The sequence below is a fragment of the Lepisma saccharinum genome, chromosome 4, assembly GCF_977018435.1.
Source record: "Lepisma saccharinum chromosome 4, izLepSacc3.1, whole genome shotgun sequence".
NCBI lineage: Eukaryota > Metazoa > Arthropoda > Insecta > Zygentoma > Lepismatidae > Lepisma > Lepisma saccharinum.
The window spans coordinates 108,630,009-108,648,574 of NC_139232.1; the positions used below are offsets into that span (position 1 = coordinate 108,630,009).

Sequence of the window (18,566 nt, forward strand, 5' to 3'; positions counted from 1 at the left end):
AATAGTTGTCCGTTTAACTGTCAGATTTGCTGCGCTACATGCTGGTTAACAGGGGGTGCTCGTTCGGCGGCACAGATCGTATGCGCAGTTGTCCGTGGATGCATAACGTCATCGTCGAAACACTCGGCACGGAAAAGGCTGATTCCTTATACAAATATTGAGATATTTGACAACGAATATCTTCTAAAATAAAGTAGCAGGGGGAAAGTTACAACTTTTACTGTTAAGATTCATCTTTTCTAATCAATTTATCACAAAGTTGATTCAAATGTGTAAAATGGTTTTTAAGAAATCGTGTTACGAAGGAACCCCTGTTTTGTTCTCTCCAGGCTTCCAATGTAAGGGAGTTTAACTTAAACGCGTTGGATTTCTTTTTGCTGTATGTTTTGAAATAAGATTATTTTGTTCTTGTCAACTGAAATCATGCCTAAATGCTTTGGAAAGCTGTGAAAACGATTATCAGAAAACTAACGGAAGAAATCTAAAATATCACAGCTTGATTGATATAAAAAATGCGGGATTGCCCATTTTTGTGAAAAAGGCATTGTGCGAGATCTAAAAGCAGAACTTTTTAATATTGTATGTACATGTAAGGGTGTAATAAACGTGACTGCTTCCCGTAAAATATCACTGCACTCTCCACATTTCTCTTCTATCTTTTCTTTGGCGCCGTCAATAGCTTCAACACGTTGTTTTTTATATATATATTTGTCACATATTTGATTTACTTAGTATTATGCTCGTTCCGCCACCTGAACGCAGCAGCTAGGGCTCAAAGGGCAGTGCAGTTACACCGGAAGAAGGCTCGGATATGGCAGGCTTCAGAAGTTAACTCATCCAAATTAAATTAAACAAGTATGTGCTCTCTATATTTAAATCATAGTTCACAAACAATTTGATTAAAAGTTTTAAAATTTTCTGTTTTATTTAATAGCGTATTAATTGGTGCATTCTTATCCAGCATAGCTACAGGCAGTGACCACACTATAGGGGGGGGGGGCAGGAACACCCCCTATTTCGTTCGACAAGTTATCTCTCTCTATCTTATCTGCCCCCAGTAAAACGACAAAAATAAATAAATGAATGAATGATCTTTTAGCCAAAATATGTATTTTTGTGTCGTATGTAACGGAATAATAAACATGATTGCCCCGGGAAAATATGACTTACCCCTCCATCTTTACTATTGCGCCGTCACTAGCTACAACATATTTTGATTTCTATTGTTCCCACATATTTAATTTAATTTTAGTATCATATTCCACTGTGTTACCTCACGTAGCCACCTCCCACCCCCACACACGTACGATTTCAGTTGTAAGTTTTAGACTAAGCTTGTCAAACGTCCACTTATATCTTTGTATTCTTGAGCCTATTAAAAAAAATCATCTCGCCCCTTCTTCTGGACTATTTCATAGCAATGTTTTCCCACTGGAAGCCCCTTTGCAGATCGAGATCCGAGGCTATAGCCTTCCCAAGCCACCGTCCCCTCCAAATACTCTCTTGGCCTCATGAAATAAAAATATATGTATTTCTACGAAATATTAATTTGACTTGGCAGTTTCTTGTTTCGAACAGGAATAAGTTTTAAATTTTAATAGCTTATAAATTTACACTAGCAATTTTGAGTAAAGGTTTTGCGTAACCCTAAAAGTACATTTAGAGACTGCAAGGTCAACTCTCGATATTTCAGATATATTAATAATTTTCATCACAACGGCTTGTAATAATTATTTGTTACTTCAATAATCTCCTCGCAAATGTTTCTCGCATATTAAAACATAGATGCCATTTTCTGTTTATTTCCTTGTAATGCTGACCTCCGTGGCGAAGTGGTTAGCACAACGCTTTACGATGCCAAGGGCCCCCGATGTGACAATTACTTTTGTCACCAGTCTTTTTTGTAGTATGTGAGTGTATTTTAGAATTTCGTAAATACTCTTAACAACTTTCTGTAGCCAGTTGTGCTTTTTGGCTTTTCTTGGATTTTCGGTTCTAGACGGCGAGGGTAGGAAAACAATACCGACTTGTGGAATTTTTTACACTAAGGGTGACTTTTACTTGTCCAGCAATAGGAACAACGTCCAAGCTGCCGACCGAGGGGGAGTTCTGTCGCAACACGTGTGAGGACTGCTCTGTTTTTTTTTCTTCACCCCCAAACCTCCCAAGTGGACAACGAGCCTGGAAGAAAGACCACCGTCCAGCATTTTTTCTAAGCTAACGAACTGCGAGGCGGTTGATTTTTGAAGTTTCAAGTTTTCCTTAAATACCCCTGGACTCCAGAGGACCGACACAGTTTAGCGCCATATTCAGACCGAACACCATCTCCGCGTCACTTTGCGCGAGATACGGAACTTTGCTTTGTTTTAACTTTTCGACCGCGTCGTGTTAATTGTCGTGAGTGTGTGATCACAGTGACAGTGCCAGGAATTGAGGCCGTGTTAATTACGTGTTTCACGTGCTCCAGTCGTGTTTTTCCCTTTTTTGTAAGGAGGGACATTGAATAAATATGGGCGGTTGAAAACTACGAGAGGGACGGGACCTTCGGGTTTCCGATTACTGCTGCCATGAAGCCAAGAGAAGAAGCCACGACGCCTGCTTAAGTATACGACGCCTTAAGTCAAGAGAACCGCACCACGACGCTTGCATAACGGCGTCTGAGATGAAAGCCACGCCGCAGCGACAACTCGCATTGCCAACCCAGGTGGGAGACGACAGTACAACAGTGAGACGGATGTTACGTCGAGAAAAGGAGAAGAGATAGAGAAAAGAGAGAGAGATGAAACGACGTCCGCCCTTAGACGACCCGACGCCCTGCGTATCCCCGAACGGCCATTGAAGCCATGATCGGATGCAACGCCCCGAGCAGACAGATGGAAGCGAGGTGCTTTTTCCGCCCATCTTCGTCGCCGCGATGGAAAATAGGAAGAAAAGTGAATGTTACGTCTAAGTCGAAGAGACAGTTTTTGCCCGCCAGGAGGACAGACTGGCATAGCCACGAGTATCGTCGGGACGCCGCAACGAGGACCACGCCGCCATTGAGTCGGTATAGTATCCTCCAGTTATTTCTTTATGTGTGAGAGTGAACATTTGTCCACCTACGTCGCCACTGGTTTGTCATAACACAAAGCGAGATGAAATCGAACAATGTTGCCTGCAACTACTAATTATTTAGGCCAATCAAATCGAAAGTACTGTAAATCTTCATAAATTAAGAACCTATTTCGCTCACCCTTCGAAATTCTATAAATGTAAAAGACCTACTATTTGTTATTGTTTTCCTATTCTCGCGCCTAGTATTCATATAATTGATTATTTGACTTTTACCGTGCTCTTTGATATATATAGGTATTAGAAAACTAGGTACTCAATAGTATAGCTGAGTTAATCATTTTGAATATATCCTAGTTTATATTACGGTCGTTTGTATTATCAGCACTCGTGTACTTGTAATCAAGTTAATTTCCTCTTGTCATTCATTTAGTGTATGCTTATTCTTTTGCATAGTAGTGCCTCAACAAGTGTAATGTCAATTATTATTTACTTTTGGAAACTATGACGCCTAGCTAATCGCGTCTCGTATGTGACAGAGTGCTGGCCGCGCGTATTTACATTGAAAGCAAGCCTAAGGGGCTAATAGAAATCTCAAATTCGAAGGTACACGGGAAATAAACCAAAGAGGCGGTTAGATATTTTATCATGTAATGGTATATTGTGTTCACCCCTGCAGCGTGTGTGTGTGTGTGAGTGCATGATGGAATGAGAGCGAGGGGATATGTACAAGTAATGTGTTATATTATCATTGTTGTGTTTATTTTTGCCGAATACACGTATATATTCGTTATCCTACAGGTGTTCTTGATTCATTTATATATATATGTATAGATGTATATCCTCGTATGGTCAATATTTTTGGTTTTAGTCCTGAGTTTGAAGCTGTATAGCTTGTCTCCATTGACCAGAAGGGTTATAGTTTTCTATTATTACAACAATTATTATTATTATTATTGCTGTAAATGAATAAGAGCACCACTTTATGCACGACGTGGCTTACCGCCGGAGGTGTAAATAACCGACCCGGTGACATGAACCTGGAATTAAACCGTTAGCTGGTGGTAGGAATCGTGTTTCCTTAACCGGAGACGCGAACCAAGGACCGACGACCGTCCAATCGGGCGGCCGCGGAACCCTGAACCTATGGACCAGCGGTAGAGTAGTTTGGCACCTCGAACTGGGGACTTCGGTCTCCCGGACGAATGGTCAAACCCTTTACAAAGGGCCCCCAGATTCGAATCCCCGCCCGGGCATGGGTCTACTCTCGTTTCTTCAATTTCATCATATCATCACGCATCCTCATCTTTGCGATTAGCCATATGTGACAGATAAGCGAAGTAAAATAAACTATCTCTATTAATCAATTATTTTTTAAAACTCTTTAATTCTTCTTTAGCATGCCACGTTTTTGTTAAAATTATATTACGATTTGTAAAATAACGAAATTCTAAAGGAGAACTCGTAATTTTCTTTGTAGCGCATCGGTCAAAAAGTTTCAGGAATATGGATTTTCCAAATACATTTTTTCACATGTACTTTGCCTCCTTTTAAAAGTAGCGCGTTTTCAATTATATTAAAAGGACGTCTACTTCAGCCGAGCTCACTGCTTCTCCGTTGACGTCACGCATTCGTGCAAGATCGGCAATCTTCGGATGGCTGTACCTGGCTGGTTAATGTTGATAGGCGCTGTAGAGTCCAGCGCAGATAATTCTGCCGTGCGATGCGCGAAACAACTAAAGAAGCAGTGTTGCTAATGGAGCAGATAGAAAAATCGCTGCAGTGCGCCGATGCACAGCTGTTACGTACAACAATAAAATTAGAGAATTCAGGTCTATCTAACGTTGAGTTTTAAACGTCATACATTATACCAGGACTAGGATTAATATGTACTAACAAGTGGCTTTGTATGTAGCTACATACATATGGACTAAAAATTTGCAAAATATGAACTAACACATAAGTAAAATTACCAAAAATGCTGCAAAGAAGACTTCTTCATACGATTCCTTATTTGAGTGATTTCAAACAAAATAAAAAAATATATATATTATTTTTCATTGCATTAATGAACTGGTGGCGTTCTAACTTTTCACTCCCAAAACCCGTATACACTGGTATGGAACTGCAACGGCAGATAATAACATGCCAACGTGTTAAACCGCTACAATTGCACCATAACACTCCTCCTCAAGCAGTATTATTATTTCCTCTGAGATCGGCGACAGTCGGTTGCCTTTGTTGTACATTTACAAAGGATGCCGGCTTCCACAACAATAACAAGTACATATACTGCCACTAGACGATAAGCTGCGCGGCTTTTTCTTTTGTTATGAACCAGGGCAGGCGCTAGTCATTTTGCCTCCCTGGGAGGTGGCGGCAGATGCCGCTCTATTTCGACCCCCCCCCCCGGTCATTACGCAGCAACGGAAAATTGAAAATCAATATATTCCTAACTAAAACATCAAAATATAAAATAAATAATGAGACTTGTTATGCTATTTCAATACTATTCAGCGCAAAAGAATATCTCGCTCGATCACAGTTTTCAATAGGCTTATTTTTTTCTTCTCTTCAAATTTTGCCGCTCTGGGCAATGGCACGGTTCGCCCTCCCCTTCCGCCGGCCCTGCTATGAACTTGGTCACCCATCAAAGCATGGCAATTTTAACACAGAAAACAATATGTATCGCATTAAGCAGCAAAAATGACAGCCTCCTCTATGCAATTTCTACAAGAACACGTGCCGGAGCCAGAGTTGAAATGATGTTGGAGCCACATAATTTATTTATTTTGAATAATTCCAAAATTATGAAATATGAACAATTTGTTGCTGCTGTTCGCTGCTCTCTTGCCAAAATGCTTTATTGGGATGCTAACACCATGACTGGCTTCCTCCTTCATGAACTCGTGCACGTTGCTTAGAATTTCCCGAGCTTGGCTATGCAAGGTTTTTGATTTCAACTTCGACAGAACTGGAGGCATTATGGAATTTAACGTTCATTAGCAAACACACACTTTTACATACACACACGCAATACACGCACACAACGTCAAACCGGTCAAATACTTAGTATAAAATAAAAATATGGTGCTTCCAATCCAACAAAACTCACCGCCACTTTACCTGCCTTTTCCCCTTCCGTGACAGAAATAGTGCTTCATTATTACAGTTGGCAACACTAGTTACTAGCTAGCCAATGAACATGCACTGCATAAAAGAAGCAAGCACTACGTCGTGCTATATTGCCACATTAGCGTCCCTACCGAACGGGGGGAACCGCGAGCTGGAGCGCTATTCAATTGTTTTCAATGATGTTTGCGCGAGTGTGTCCAGGAATGGAATGACAATGTGGCAACAATAGCGAAGGTTTTCGAGCAGGGTAGAACACATGATGCTAAGAGAGAGGGAGACGAAACGAAAATTCGTTTCTACGCAACGGCAAATTTACGTGTGTGGCACTCTAATGTTGTTCAATCGCCGTTCACTTCTGCCATCTGCTGGATGCAAAGTAAACTAAATGAATATGCCGCTACAGCGTCTGCTCCTGCCATCTGGCGGTTAAAACTCAATGTAAACCACCAAAGATGTAAACAGCTGATGATTCGTGGGTGACGTAAAGTACTAGGAAACTGTTATAATTTACGATCCTCGCTTATGTATGATATTTAAAAGAAGTGCACTGGAAGTAGTTTAATACGCACGAAAATTTAGATATACTAGTATCAATGTTATCACTTAAGCGTAACGAAATGTATACTGTTCTTAGGAAATGAAAGGTGTTCCCTTGTGATAGTGCTATCAGTTTTCTGATATGGAAGTGGTCTGCTGATACAATCTCTTCTTGTTCGTTAAGTGTAAATTGGCAATTAAGACGTTATACGTTCTTAATGTAAACTTCCTGTGTGGATTTTTTCCAAGAGCACTATGTTACAAAGTATGTGATAATGGGACCCATACTCGCGTGCAAAAAACTGTACCAAACTTTACTGTGCCTTACCGCATTCCTAAGTGTGTGTGTGCCCAAGCACAATGACAATTCCTGGTACACACACAAATTGAACAATGGAAATTATATCCTAAATCCTATTGTAAAATCAGCTAGTATTGGAATTAAGTATGAGAATGAAATTAATGCTACGATGGAGTATATATACCAGTTTAACAATTCGTTAAAGGTAAGGAACAATTATCAGAAACTTCATAGTATAACCAGCTAAGTTGAGTGTGATGTTATTACAAAAGTAAAATAACACTTGAATTATCATGGTTGAAAGTACTTCCAATAGCGGTAACAGTTTACTATATCGGAAACACATTTCTTCAATTTTACAGAACAAACTACTTACGGAAATGAGTTTGACCGGGAAATCATGTATTTTTCAAGAGAAATATCTCACCGACGAACAATTGCCATTGCTTTCATTTGCTTCCCCTACGACAACCGGATGCTGCATACGTTTGATGACGTAAGCCCCTGTCAGTGTTTCCAACCCCCCTTTTTTTACTATGCTTGTCTAACCTAACCTAACCTTATCGGAAATGGTTCGTGGGGCTATCCATCAGCTACCCGTGCATAATGTACAATTTGCACAAGTCACTAACACGATAGTAGGTATTTTTTGGTGAAGGAGGTTGAAAACACTGCATACCCACTACATTAGTCAAGATTTGCCCGCCAAATTCTGTGTAATGGAAGCAAGGAAAGGAGTCAAAGAAATTACTCTCTATGTGAAATATTGTGGGTTTTTTCGTGTAAAAAGTATAATGGCACCTTGAACTATGTTCCGCAATACACAATTGGTAAGTATGAACCATTCGATTTTAATGTGTTTCCGATATAGTAAACTGTTACTATCACGACTCAAATTCTGGTTGCTAAATGCAAATGCCTTCATTATTCTTGTGCCATCCATTCTATTGGGGTGACCAGATGGCCTGATTTTCGCAGGACAAACCTTTTTTTGAGGGTCATGTCCTGCAGTCTGCGATGCTACCCCAAAAATCCAAATATGTCCTGTTTTTCAACAACATTCGGGTCGGGTACCCTATTCTACACCCTCGAATTTTGAAATTATTTTTCTTTCATTACGTAGGTTATGTGATCCCATTTGTGAATAAAAAAAAATTGGAGCGCGGAAAGAAGTAATTACGACTGTACAGCCGTTTAAAGTTGCGGTAAAAATTTACTATCCTTCGGACACCTCTAATTTTTTCGTTTCGTCAATTTTTGACATTCGTACTTACGTATCTGCTTCGCCCGACACCAAATTTTAACTATGTATCTCAACCTAACTGAACTAACCTATCCACGCGCCAATGGTTCGTGGGGCTAGCGCCAATGGTTCGCAATTATTTCCAATTTCTAGATCGTGATACTAACACGACACCAAATTTTAACTATCGATCTCAACCTAACTGAACTAACCTATCCACGCGTCAATGGTTCGTGGGGCTAGCGCCAATGGTTCTTGGGGCTAGCGCCAATGGTTCGTGGGGCTAGCGCCAATGGTTCGTGGGGCTAGCGCCAATGGTACGTGGGGCTAGCGCCAATGGTACGTGGGGCTAGCGCCAATGGTTCATGGGGCTAGCGCCAATGGTTCGTGGGGCTAGCACCAATGGTTCGTTGTAAGTCCAAAAATGAAGTGACTCCTACGTTGAAAGTCGTTGTTGTCCTTTTCCACAGAATACCAACCTCCACTCCCTTCCATCATAAAAATTAGAAGTCGCAAATTATCCCATCCCACAAGTCATTTAGAAAAAGCAACCCTCCCCTATACGGCATGCAGTTGCTAAAAAAATTATTATTTCCAATTTCTGAAGTCGCATAAATGAAATCGAATGTCTGAAATGTCCAATCCGCCAATATATCACACAAAGAACATGTCGCAATCGCAAATGTTCCTATTGCACAAGTCAATCATAAGAAGAAAAAGAAAAAAATCAGACGTGCGCCTGTGACATAAATCGATGATCCGAAATCTTCAGACTTGCGCCTGTGACATGAATGCATCATTCGCCATCATAAAGTTGTGAAAAACATTTTTGACGTTACACAGGGAATTTTAATTTCATAAAAAACGTAAGTTTCGTAGCACGTAGATGTAAAAAATTACTTTCCGCGCTATTTAGAAACATCGTTTATTATGAAGAACTAATTTTTGTAACGAGAATATTTGAAATGTGCGAAAAATCGAGGGTGTAGAAAAGGGTACCCGAGCCCAACATTCTGCGAAATATCCTGCAAATTGTTTTTCTCAATAAAGTTCGCCCCCCCCCCTTTCCTAAATACAAAATAAACTTTTTTTATATAAATTGCTGGCATACATGTACACGCACACACGTCCAAGTATGTGTTTATATAGTGGTAGTTCTAAAACTTTTTGTTTTTATCTTCAACTAGGCTTCAGAAGGTAATCCTGTCCGTGTGCGTGTGGTTAGTGAAGACGCAAACAGAACATTCCCAGTATTAGTAGTGGTTCGTCAGCAGAAAGGTGTATTGTCATGGCAGCTTCCGCTACTTGTGGACACGACTGGAGGAGTGTAAGTTTTCTTGTACTTTGATTTACATTTTTAATTTTCACTTTAAACTAATACAGACATTTGTTAATCCTCAGTTAGGCATAAAAGGTATCAGTGTCACCCATCGATATTCATTACGAGGTTGCAACACTGTATGAGTGCTTTTGTATAGCTGAATGTTCTTTCTTTGTCTTTGTTCTAAGCTCAGCTGTGTTGTTCTGTTTTACTTCTAAGCCATGATATGATAAAAAAATTATCATTAAAATTCCAATCTCCGAGAAACGTCTCTAACTCATTTATTCCCTAATTTATTAATATTCGTACTTACCTATTCTGCATACTTACCATTCAATAACCACACGAACCATGCAAGGATAGCCCCAAAAACCATTCAATAACCTCAGGAACCATGCCCGGCAAGGTTAGGTTAGCTTAGGTAAGGCAAACATAGTTAAAATTATTATTCAACATCAGGAAAATTCTAGTATTTAGTTACAAAACTGCATTGTTGGAAACACTAACCGGGGGTTACGTCATGAAATGCACGGAACAATTGATTCACGTAATCGAAGGTAATGGAGGCAAGAGCTTTTGTGCATCGGAGAGACATTAACGTCGAAAAATACATGATTTACCGATCGGATAAATTGAACAAAGAGAGAAAACACTTCCACGACCTCTCTAAAGTCTACAGAAACTCAGTTCAGTAAGTACTTTCTCCTGTAAAATTGAAGAAATATACGTTTTATAAGAATTTTACCAGACCAAGGACATAGCAGATTCAGATGTTATACAGAAGTGGCTTATTGAGGAAGGGAACACTTAGGTATGTGTTAGTAACGATAGTGAACATGAATAATGCCATGACCGAAGTGAACATGACACTGCTGCAGTTGTTACATATTAGGCATGTAACTGACTTTAACTTGGTAACAGTTCAATGTCCGCCGAACTGATTTCTTCATTTTTACAGAAGAAACTACTTACGGAAATGAGTTTCTGTAGCATTATGATAGTTCGTGGAGGTCTTTTCTTCCATCGTGGAATCTATTCGGCCGGGAATTCATGTATTTTTGAAGAAAAATATATATCCGATGCACAATGACTGTTGCTTCCTCTACGTGAGCTGTTCCCTACGTTTCATGACGTAACCTCCTGTCAGTGTTTCCAACCATGCCATTGTTTTGCAAGAAGTGAAGCTTTTAAAGCTGTATCGCATTGTTTCATGAACAACATTTTAACTATGCTTGCATAAATGAACCTAACCTAACCTTGCCAGAAATGGTTCATGGGGCTATCCGTAAATGGTTTTTGGGGCTATCCATGAATGGTTTGTGGGGTCATTCAGGTATTTTTTGGTTACGAAGGTTGGAAACACTGCATACCCACATGATCCACGACACAACTCAAGCTGTATCCGCCATATCGTGTGTTACGGAAGCGAAGAAACGAAGATCAATAATTACTGGTAATGTGAAAAATTGATATTATTTTTGTGAAGAAAGCAAAATGCCACCTTAAAGAATCTTTCGCAATGCAGAATAGGTAAGTACGAATGTTAAAAATGACTAAATAAATGAGTGAGAGGTGTTCAGTGGAGATCGAACTGTTACCTTTACCTTTATAACATTACATCACTTAGAAAGTGCAGCAGAAAATTTCAAATGATCTTGGAAGAAAGAATGTTCAGCATGCATGTGCAGTATAATTCACAGTGTATTTAATACCTTAAAGATAGTTAAAGGCTTGGGTGACAGGTATACCCCACATGTACAGAAAATGTCAAGCCTAACACAGGGTTAAAGAGGCTCTGTTTTCCATTCCAATATCATTTTCTACATCAATCAAATTGAATGCATGTCTATAAGCACACCCAACAGGTTTTCTGATTCCTGGATCTTTGTGCAAGATGATTTTCCAACCAGTTCGTACATGCTTGGATTAGGTTAGGTTACTTCGGGTAGGTGCCTCTACTATTGTAAATACTCTCCTGCATGTTCAAAATGTTTCAGAAAGCAATGACTTGCAAGCACAGTCACTAGAGTCGGGCTGCGATAAGAAGCGGTGTGCAATCAGAATGCAAACGGCAGAACGTAACCAAATTCTGTCTCCTCGTTGACTGCCATGTGGCTGGGGAGTTTTCTGCGTTGCCACGTTCGTGCAAACAGGCAGGGAGGCTAATCAGCTGTTCTGTTGGCAAGCTCGGGAAAAAATAAAACGTCACGTGGAATTAAGCACGTACGTATCAGTATGCTAATATATGTTATTTCCGTCGTAAAGTGAGAAATTAACGAATCTGAAGTTTTTTGTAGGTTAACGTTAACTTCCCGTGTGAATTTTACTTTCTGGCAAGCATGAAACATTTTCTCTTCCTGCTCTACACAGCAACCGAAAACCTTCAATGAAAGAACCTTTGTTGTGTTTTTATTATGGTACATTGCAAGCATCAGCTACCGGCATCTTTTTACTTGTGTTGTGTCGTATCACAATTACCAACAAAAGAAAATGCGTCTTGTGTTATGAACAACTGTGGCAAATCATTCTCCTTTGATTTCATGCTGCCTCTCTTTGCCTTCTTTGTCACGCCGCAGCGTTCGTCTTTTTCGCAACTCGATACCGACCGCACCTATACGTGCCTATTGTTTTTGTATACGAAACTTGCCCTTTATTTTGTAAAGACATGGAATTTATACTTCTGTAACATTGTTGAAGCTTCAGAACGTACAAATGAAATGTAGTTCTTGAAAATTACGTATATACAAATTACGTACAACTTGGTTTCGTTAACACGTTTTTAAATTATATTTTGCGGAACCTACAAAAATTCACCTCTAAAACAGAATTCACAGAAATGAGTTCCTGTATTACGGAGAAGAATTTATCAAGAACAAGTCAATTGTGTGTGATTTGATTGATTGAGTTGGTGTTTTAAAGTCCACTTTATGCACACTACAGCTAATCTGGAATGGACCTACAGTTGGAAGTGGGATCCGAACCACTATGTGCCTCGACAGGGTATCGAACCCAGGATTACTTGATTACAAGGCGACGACGCTTAACCTACCACTGAACCATCGGGAAAGCTACATGAGAATACATTTCTGGCAATACAGAGTTCAATAGATTACAACGAAATGCTTGGGAATTGCTCGATTTTCATAACATTAATGATGCATTTGGTACATGTGTTTTCGAGCTACCTGTAGGCTATGTAAAAACATAAAAAATGAATGAAAGAACAGAAGTAGTTAATGTTGTTCCTTCAAATATGAACAAAGTCGGAATGAGAACAATGGAAGGGTGTTGTTGACTGTTTAACCAGATGTTTAATCCTACACGTGTTTCTGTGGGCTCGCGAAAATCCTGAAGTGGGTCAATCTGGCAACGGCACGTCACTACCAGAGCGGGTGATTCCACGCCGGTTGCTAGCGCATCCCGACTGTAGTACAAACTACTTTTCATAATGTAATTTCTAATAAAATAGGAATGTAATTCTTTCTTCCATACTTATTTCCAAAATTCTAAATTCATTCTGTGCATGTACTGTACTATAAAGAAATTTATAAAGAAACTATTTCAAGTATTATGTCTCCCCACCTAGTATTGTTATATATAACTAAACCTCAGATTTTAGGTTTTTAACCTATTTTTTCCTTTAGATGTAAGAAATAATAAGTTATGTCAGCGTTTCGTTAAAAAAACGCAACACCTGAAAAAAATATTTTGCTTGTTAGAACCTATTTTTACGTTTATGCACGTAAATCAAGCCTTTTTCTAGGTTTTTGTGTATTTTTAAAGGTTTTAGAGGATTTTTATGTCGCACAGAGGCATTTGCTTTGGTCACGAGAAAAATCAATGATGAACGTGTGTGAAACGTACTGTCCGTCGATTTCCCTTCCTCCAAGTCCATGGTGATTTTTCAAAGCTCTAAACAAAGCAAAATGTCTGGTGCCACTGTTACCTGTACAGTGCAATGTACAAACTTCTCATCTGCGTGGTCTTGCTCACTTCGCGTCACTTCGGTGCTTTGTGACAGTCACGCCTTGCAAACTAACATTTTAGCATTGAAATGTGCACCACTGACTGTTTTTGTTGAAAGATTATTTTCAGCATATAAGATGATCCTCACAGACAAAATTGCGAAGTTTGACTGTCTATAACATGAAAAAAGATTGTTGCCTAACTATACGGCGAAGAGTGAATTTTAATAGCAAATTTCCAATGGTAAGTTCTGTCATCGCCGTAGGGTTAGGCAACCCACATAAGGTTACGCAAGATGGTGCGTATTTCAGGATATAGATGCCCCATTTTCATTGCCGGTGACTATACCTAATCAGTATTTTTCAGGAATTTTGAACTATTTTAAGTTTTTTGAACCTACTTCAGGATTTTTTAGCTTAACTTAAGATTTTTAGAACCTATTTTAGGGTTTTTAGAACATAAAAATTTATTGCAAAAAATGACCAAAGTGTAGGCTTTTGTGAAAAATTGTAATGGAGTGTATGGATAAACACTGTCTGAACTAGTAATGTGTAACACTGTCACTGATTATACAGTATGACAGATGTGTAAAAGAATATTCCATTTTATCCCTTTGACCTGATGGTTTGTGGCCCAGGATCAATTTCATCGGCTGAACTCCATGGTGGAGTGGCTAACCAGGTTTTTTGCAAGTGTCCCTTCATTAACACTTCAGCTGCCATGGGCATTTTAGCGAATTGTGTGCAGCATGCACAATTTTGAATTTAACATATCATCACATCCTCATATCTTGTCAAGTGCTAAAGAAATAAACCAAATTAATCAATTCCATAGGGGGTTCAATGCAGTAGTTTAGACCAGCAGTATAGGCGAATCCCTTAATTGGATTCAGAATTTGAGCTTCGGATGTCATGTTTGTGATTTGGGTTTGAACTCAAATGCTCATTTGTTTTTCAATTTCCACTCAAAACAAAGTGCATTAAACTTTTTCTCTTTCTCTTTCAGATACGAGTATCATTATGTAGAGAGAACTCTGTGCCCAGTTAGCAACTATTATTCACCCTCCTCGCGCATTAGCTCAAGTGACAAAGAGCAAGTGATAGTCAGCATTTCAACCTCCAGTCCCGAAAATGTGATGTTTTCTTTGATTGTGACTGTAGTGAGAGACTTCAAAATAAGGTAATTCAACAGCAAATCTATGTTCTGTGATACATACCACCGTTTTGTGTTTGATAAGGTACAGGAATTATAATTGAGGGAAATTATACTATAACATGTTAAGTGTTTATGCTTTTTTTTTATCTCAAGCTGACCTGTTTGCAATAATTTCCTTCAAGTAGTCAAATCCAGGGATTCTGGTTTTGAATCCTATTCTGGGATTTTGCATAACTCTCAGAATATTTCAAACTAAAGAATGTTTTGCATCTGAAAATAAACTATAAATTTCGTGCTTAAAAGTTTATTTCACGTTTTGTATATCATTTTGTCTTTTTTCTGTTGTCCCTTCAAAATGTGGTAGAAACTTTGAAATCATTTACAATGGTTAACGACAATTCATAGTTCATGTTTCCATGTAATACATTTGTATGTATTTATATCTCAGTATAGATAGGTAGAAGAAGAGAGAGACACTTTAATATAATATATCAGTAGTTTGTAAATCAATGTTCTTATGCATAAGATTTGAAGTTGAATATGACACAAATAGAACCATAATGGTGTTTATAAAACTGCATTTTCATCTCTCTTCCTTTTCAGTTTTGATGACAGTAATAGGACATTTTCTTTAACCCCTTCCCAGCCTCGCTTTTATGGATTTCAGTTCCCTAAGGACACTCACACAGCCTTGGTTAGGGTTACTTCGGATGATGACTTGTGCATGACCGTGTCCATACAAAACATTACTGTAAGTTGATGTCTGCATGAACAGTTCTCTTTTCTGTTCGCTAGAAATATAGTAAAATTGCATCTTCCTGCATCATATTTTTCTTTCGAACAAGTATGACTTGTAGGTAATAAATTAAGTGAAGGTGTCAATATCATTCCACTTACTTTGTATATACAGTATAATTGTTCTTATTTGTGAAATAGTTTTTTTTTTACTATACATTTTTACGCCTGACACAATACAGATACAAATGCTGGTACTCCTGCCCATTCATGTGCCCATACTTTGTAATTGAAAGAATTTAATCCTTAAACCGAACCATGATTTTTTGTGCGTAATCCAAACCACCAGGTCTGTCAGACCGACACACATATTTTCTTTTATTACATCCAATTTATTTATTTTTTGTCAATGATAATGCAAAATTATTATTATTTATCATTTCTTATGTAATATTCAATGAATAGGAAGTCATTTTTATTGTTTATTTAGAACACAGTAAAAATCTTGTTGTACATAAAATGAAAACAGCTTTTTGAATGAATGAAACTGTTAAATAAAGAAAATAATGTTGTACATTTAAAAAATACAGAAGTCATTGTAAAAAATAGTTATAAGTTTTTACTAAACTATTTATTTACAACATTGTAAAGTTTAGTTTTGTACAGGATTAGCAAAAAAGTCCATGTGGAAGGTTTTTTTTTTTACCATTTTGTAGCACACTCAAATCTCATATGTTATGCTGCATTCCAAACAAATCTGACATTTGGTGCAGTCTCCGATTTCTTTTCCTATGGAGAGATGCTACAAGTTTTATGTCTCTCCATCTAATCGTCAGGTATGTCAGGCGTTCGTCAAAATCGATGTCTGTGCCTTCGCAAAATGGCTCGTTTTCTTTCTGTGGCCATGGAAACACTGTTCACAATCATAAAATGAAGGGAACAAAAACAAAAACTCTCCACAAATGTACACAATTAGAATAGGTGGTATTAGGAACCAGATCAATTCCGACGTAACCTGAACTACCCGGTCTCTCAGACCACGTATCCTCACAAAAAAGCTATGTTGTTGATGGGTACTCAACAAGCCACTGATACGGTTTGGGTCGTTCAGGGGTAAACAAGGTGGCAAAAAGGTACTGGGAGTTTCAGGGTGCAGAGTACAAAGATTTTGCACACTAGCACGATGAAATTTTCAGGGGGTCTGTCAGACCGATGGTTTGGGCTAAGGGTTAAAGTAGTTTAGAATATATATAAATTTTAGCATATAATTGTAGAATTACTTTTATTGTAGTTTACAGTTGTTATAAGCATAAAAACATAGTTTTTTTTTGTGATGTTTCAGGAGAAAACGCGTTCCCATCATCAGACATTTATTTTAAGTTTGATTAAAGAACTTAAACTACAAGAAAAATACTTCTACAATGCAAGAAAATTATTAGCATAAGTTTTCTGTTGAAACAGTACTGTATCAAACTACTAGAGTTTTGCTTTAAAATATTTATAATGAGATAGCCTGGTGGTCTACTCAGTAGGGCATCTGACTGCCACGCAGGAGACCCAGGTTCGACTGCCAGGGTGGTTGATCTAAGGTCAGATTTTTTTTACCCTTCTCCTCGCATGAAGTGGCTTTGGGTCTCACCCAGCCTCAAATTAATAGGTACCTGGGGCAACTGGAGCATGGTGCTGATCACATCCCCTCCAAAATGTCCAAGATCGAGGATATTTGGGGTCGTACCCCAGATCCCCTAAATGTGCCTTCATGGCACGGTGCTATATGCAGGGGGAACTTTACCTTGTGTATAATGAGATAATCATTTAAACACAAAATCTATTTCTTCCCAAAAACTTTGAAAATTATTTGCCTAATTTTCCAGGATATTCAAACTGCATGGAAATACTTCACGTCACTTTTATAAACTCTGCGAGATACATGGACTCTGGAAAAGTATTTGGCTGGTATCAGTGACTGAACCACAACTGCTGATACATCGGTAGAGCACTAGTAACTGTTCAGTTGTTTATTGATAATTTGATGTAAAAAATGTGTAATTCATGCCTTCATTTTTACATTATTTATGTTTGCCCCCATCCACCCAACCAACAACAGTCAATATTTTTAAATTATTGGAATGCTGTTTCTGTATGATATGAAGGAAAATGTAAATGCATTGTAGAGTACATCTAAGACAGAGCTAAAAAAAAGATGCATGTTGAGGCATTTTTACTATTGAGTATTGCTAAAAATAACCTGTGTGGCTACATGCCAAATATATTGTCAGTACCTGTACCGTTGAGAAATACGGGAAATCCATCATGATGATAAAAAATGCAAATGCAATACATAGAATTTAAAGCACGTGATAAAGAATTTTCACACCATGTACTGGCAACATTGTTTTGTTCCATTTATCCAGATACCCCTAATGCCCTCCCAAAATCTAGCTTTGCCATTTTGAATCTAAATTTACCCTTATGCTCCTCCTCCAAAATTCGAATTTACACTCCCAGATACTAAGTTATGGATATTTGAACATAGCACAAGAACAGCATGATAAAGTCATTAAAACTTGTCCAGAAATTTGGACTCTTTTGTGAATCATTATCAGGAAACTGATAGAAAGTGGGGAATGAGGCAGGTACACTACTGTAGCTAGATATGTCCAGTTTCATCTAGGAACAGGGATACACGAGATGTCTCGGGTTTGATACCTGCTGGAGGCACATTGCACAGTTGTTTGGATCCCACTTTAAACTGTAGGTCCAGTCCTGATTAGCTTATCTGTGCATAAAGTGGAATTAAAACGACAATTCCAACAAAGAGTGATGCACCTGCTTCCTCCCCCTGCTCCAACCAATTCCTGATAATGACCACAGGAAGGAGTCAAAATCTCTGGACAATTTTAGTTTGAACTTTGAACTGTTGTTTTACGTCCACTTTATGCACAGAAAGGTTAATCGGAACTGGACCTATAGTTTAAAATGGGGTCCGAACTACTACGTGCCTCCACTGGGTATTGAACCTGGGGCCCCTTGATTGCAAGGCAACAACGTTATGAATACGCCATCTGGGAGGTGACAATTTTAGTGTCTTTTGTCATGATGTTCTTGTGTTTCATGTTTTG

The 18,566-nt window shown here is 38.5% G+C and overlaps 1 protein-coding gene across 1 annotated transcript in view; it reads left to right on the forward strand.

The window, feature by feature from the left end:
* Positions 1 to 6,623: 6,623 nt before the first annotated feature.
* Positions 6,624 to 18,566, forward strand: part of LOC145986739 (SID1 transmembrane family member 1-like) — a 42,427-nt gene continuing 30,484 nt past the window's right edge. Inside the window, exons 1-4 of the mRNA XM_083121096.1 lie at positions 6,624 to 7,229; positions 9,455 to 9,594; positions 14,560 to 14,733; positions 15,313 to 15,460. Of these exons, the coding sequence (XP_082977222.1) occupies positions 6,999 to 7,229; positions 9,455 to 9,594; positions 14,560 to 14,733; positions 15,313 to 15,460 (693 nt within the window). The 5' untranslated portion in view covers positions 6,624 to 6,998. The remainder of the gene's footprint in view (positions 7,230 to 9,454; positions 9,595 to 14,559; positions 14,734 to 15,312; positions 15,461 to 18,566) is intronic.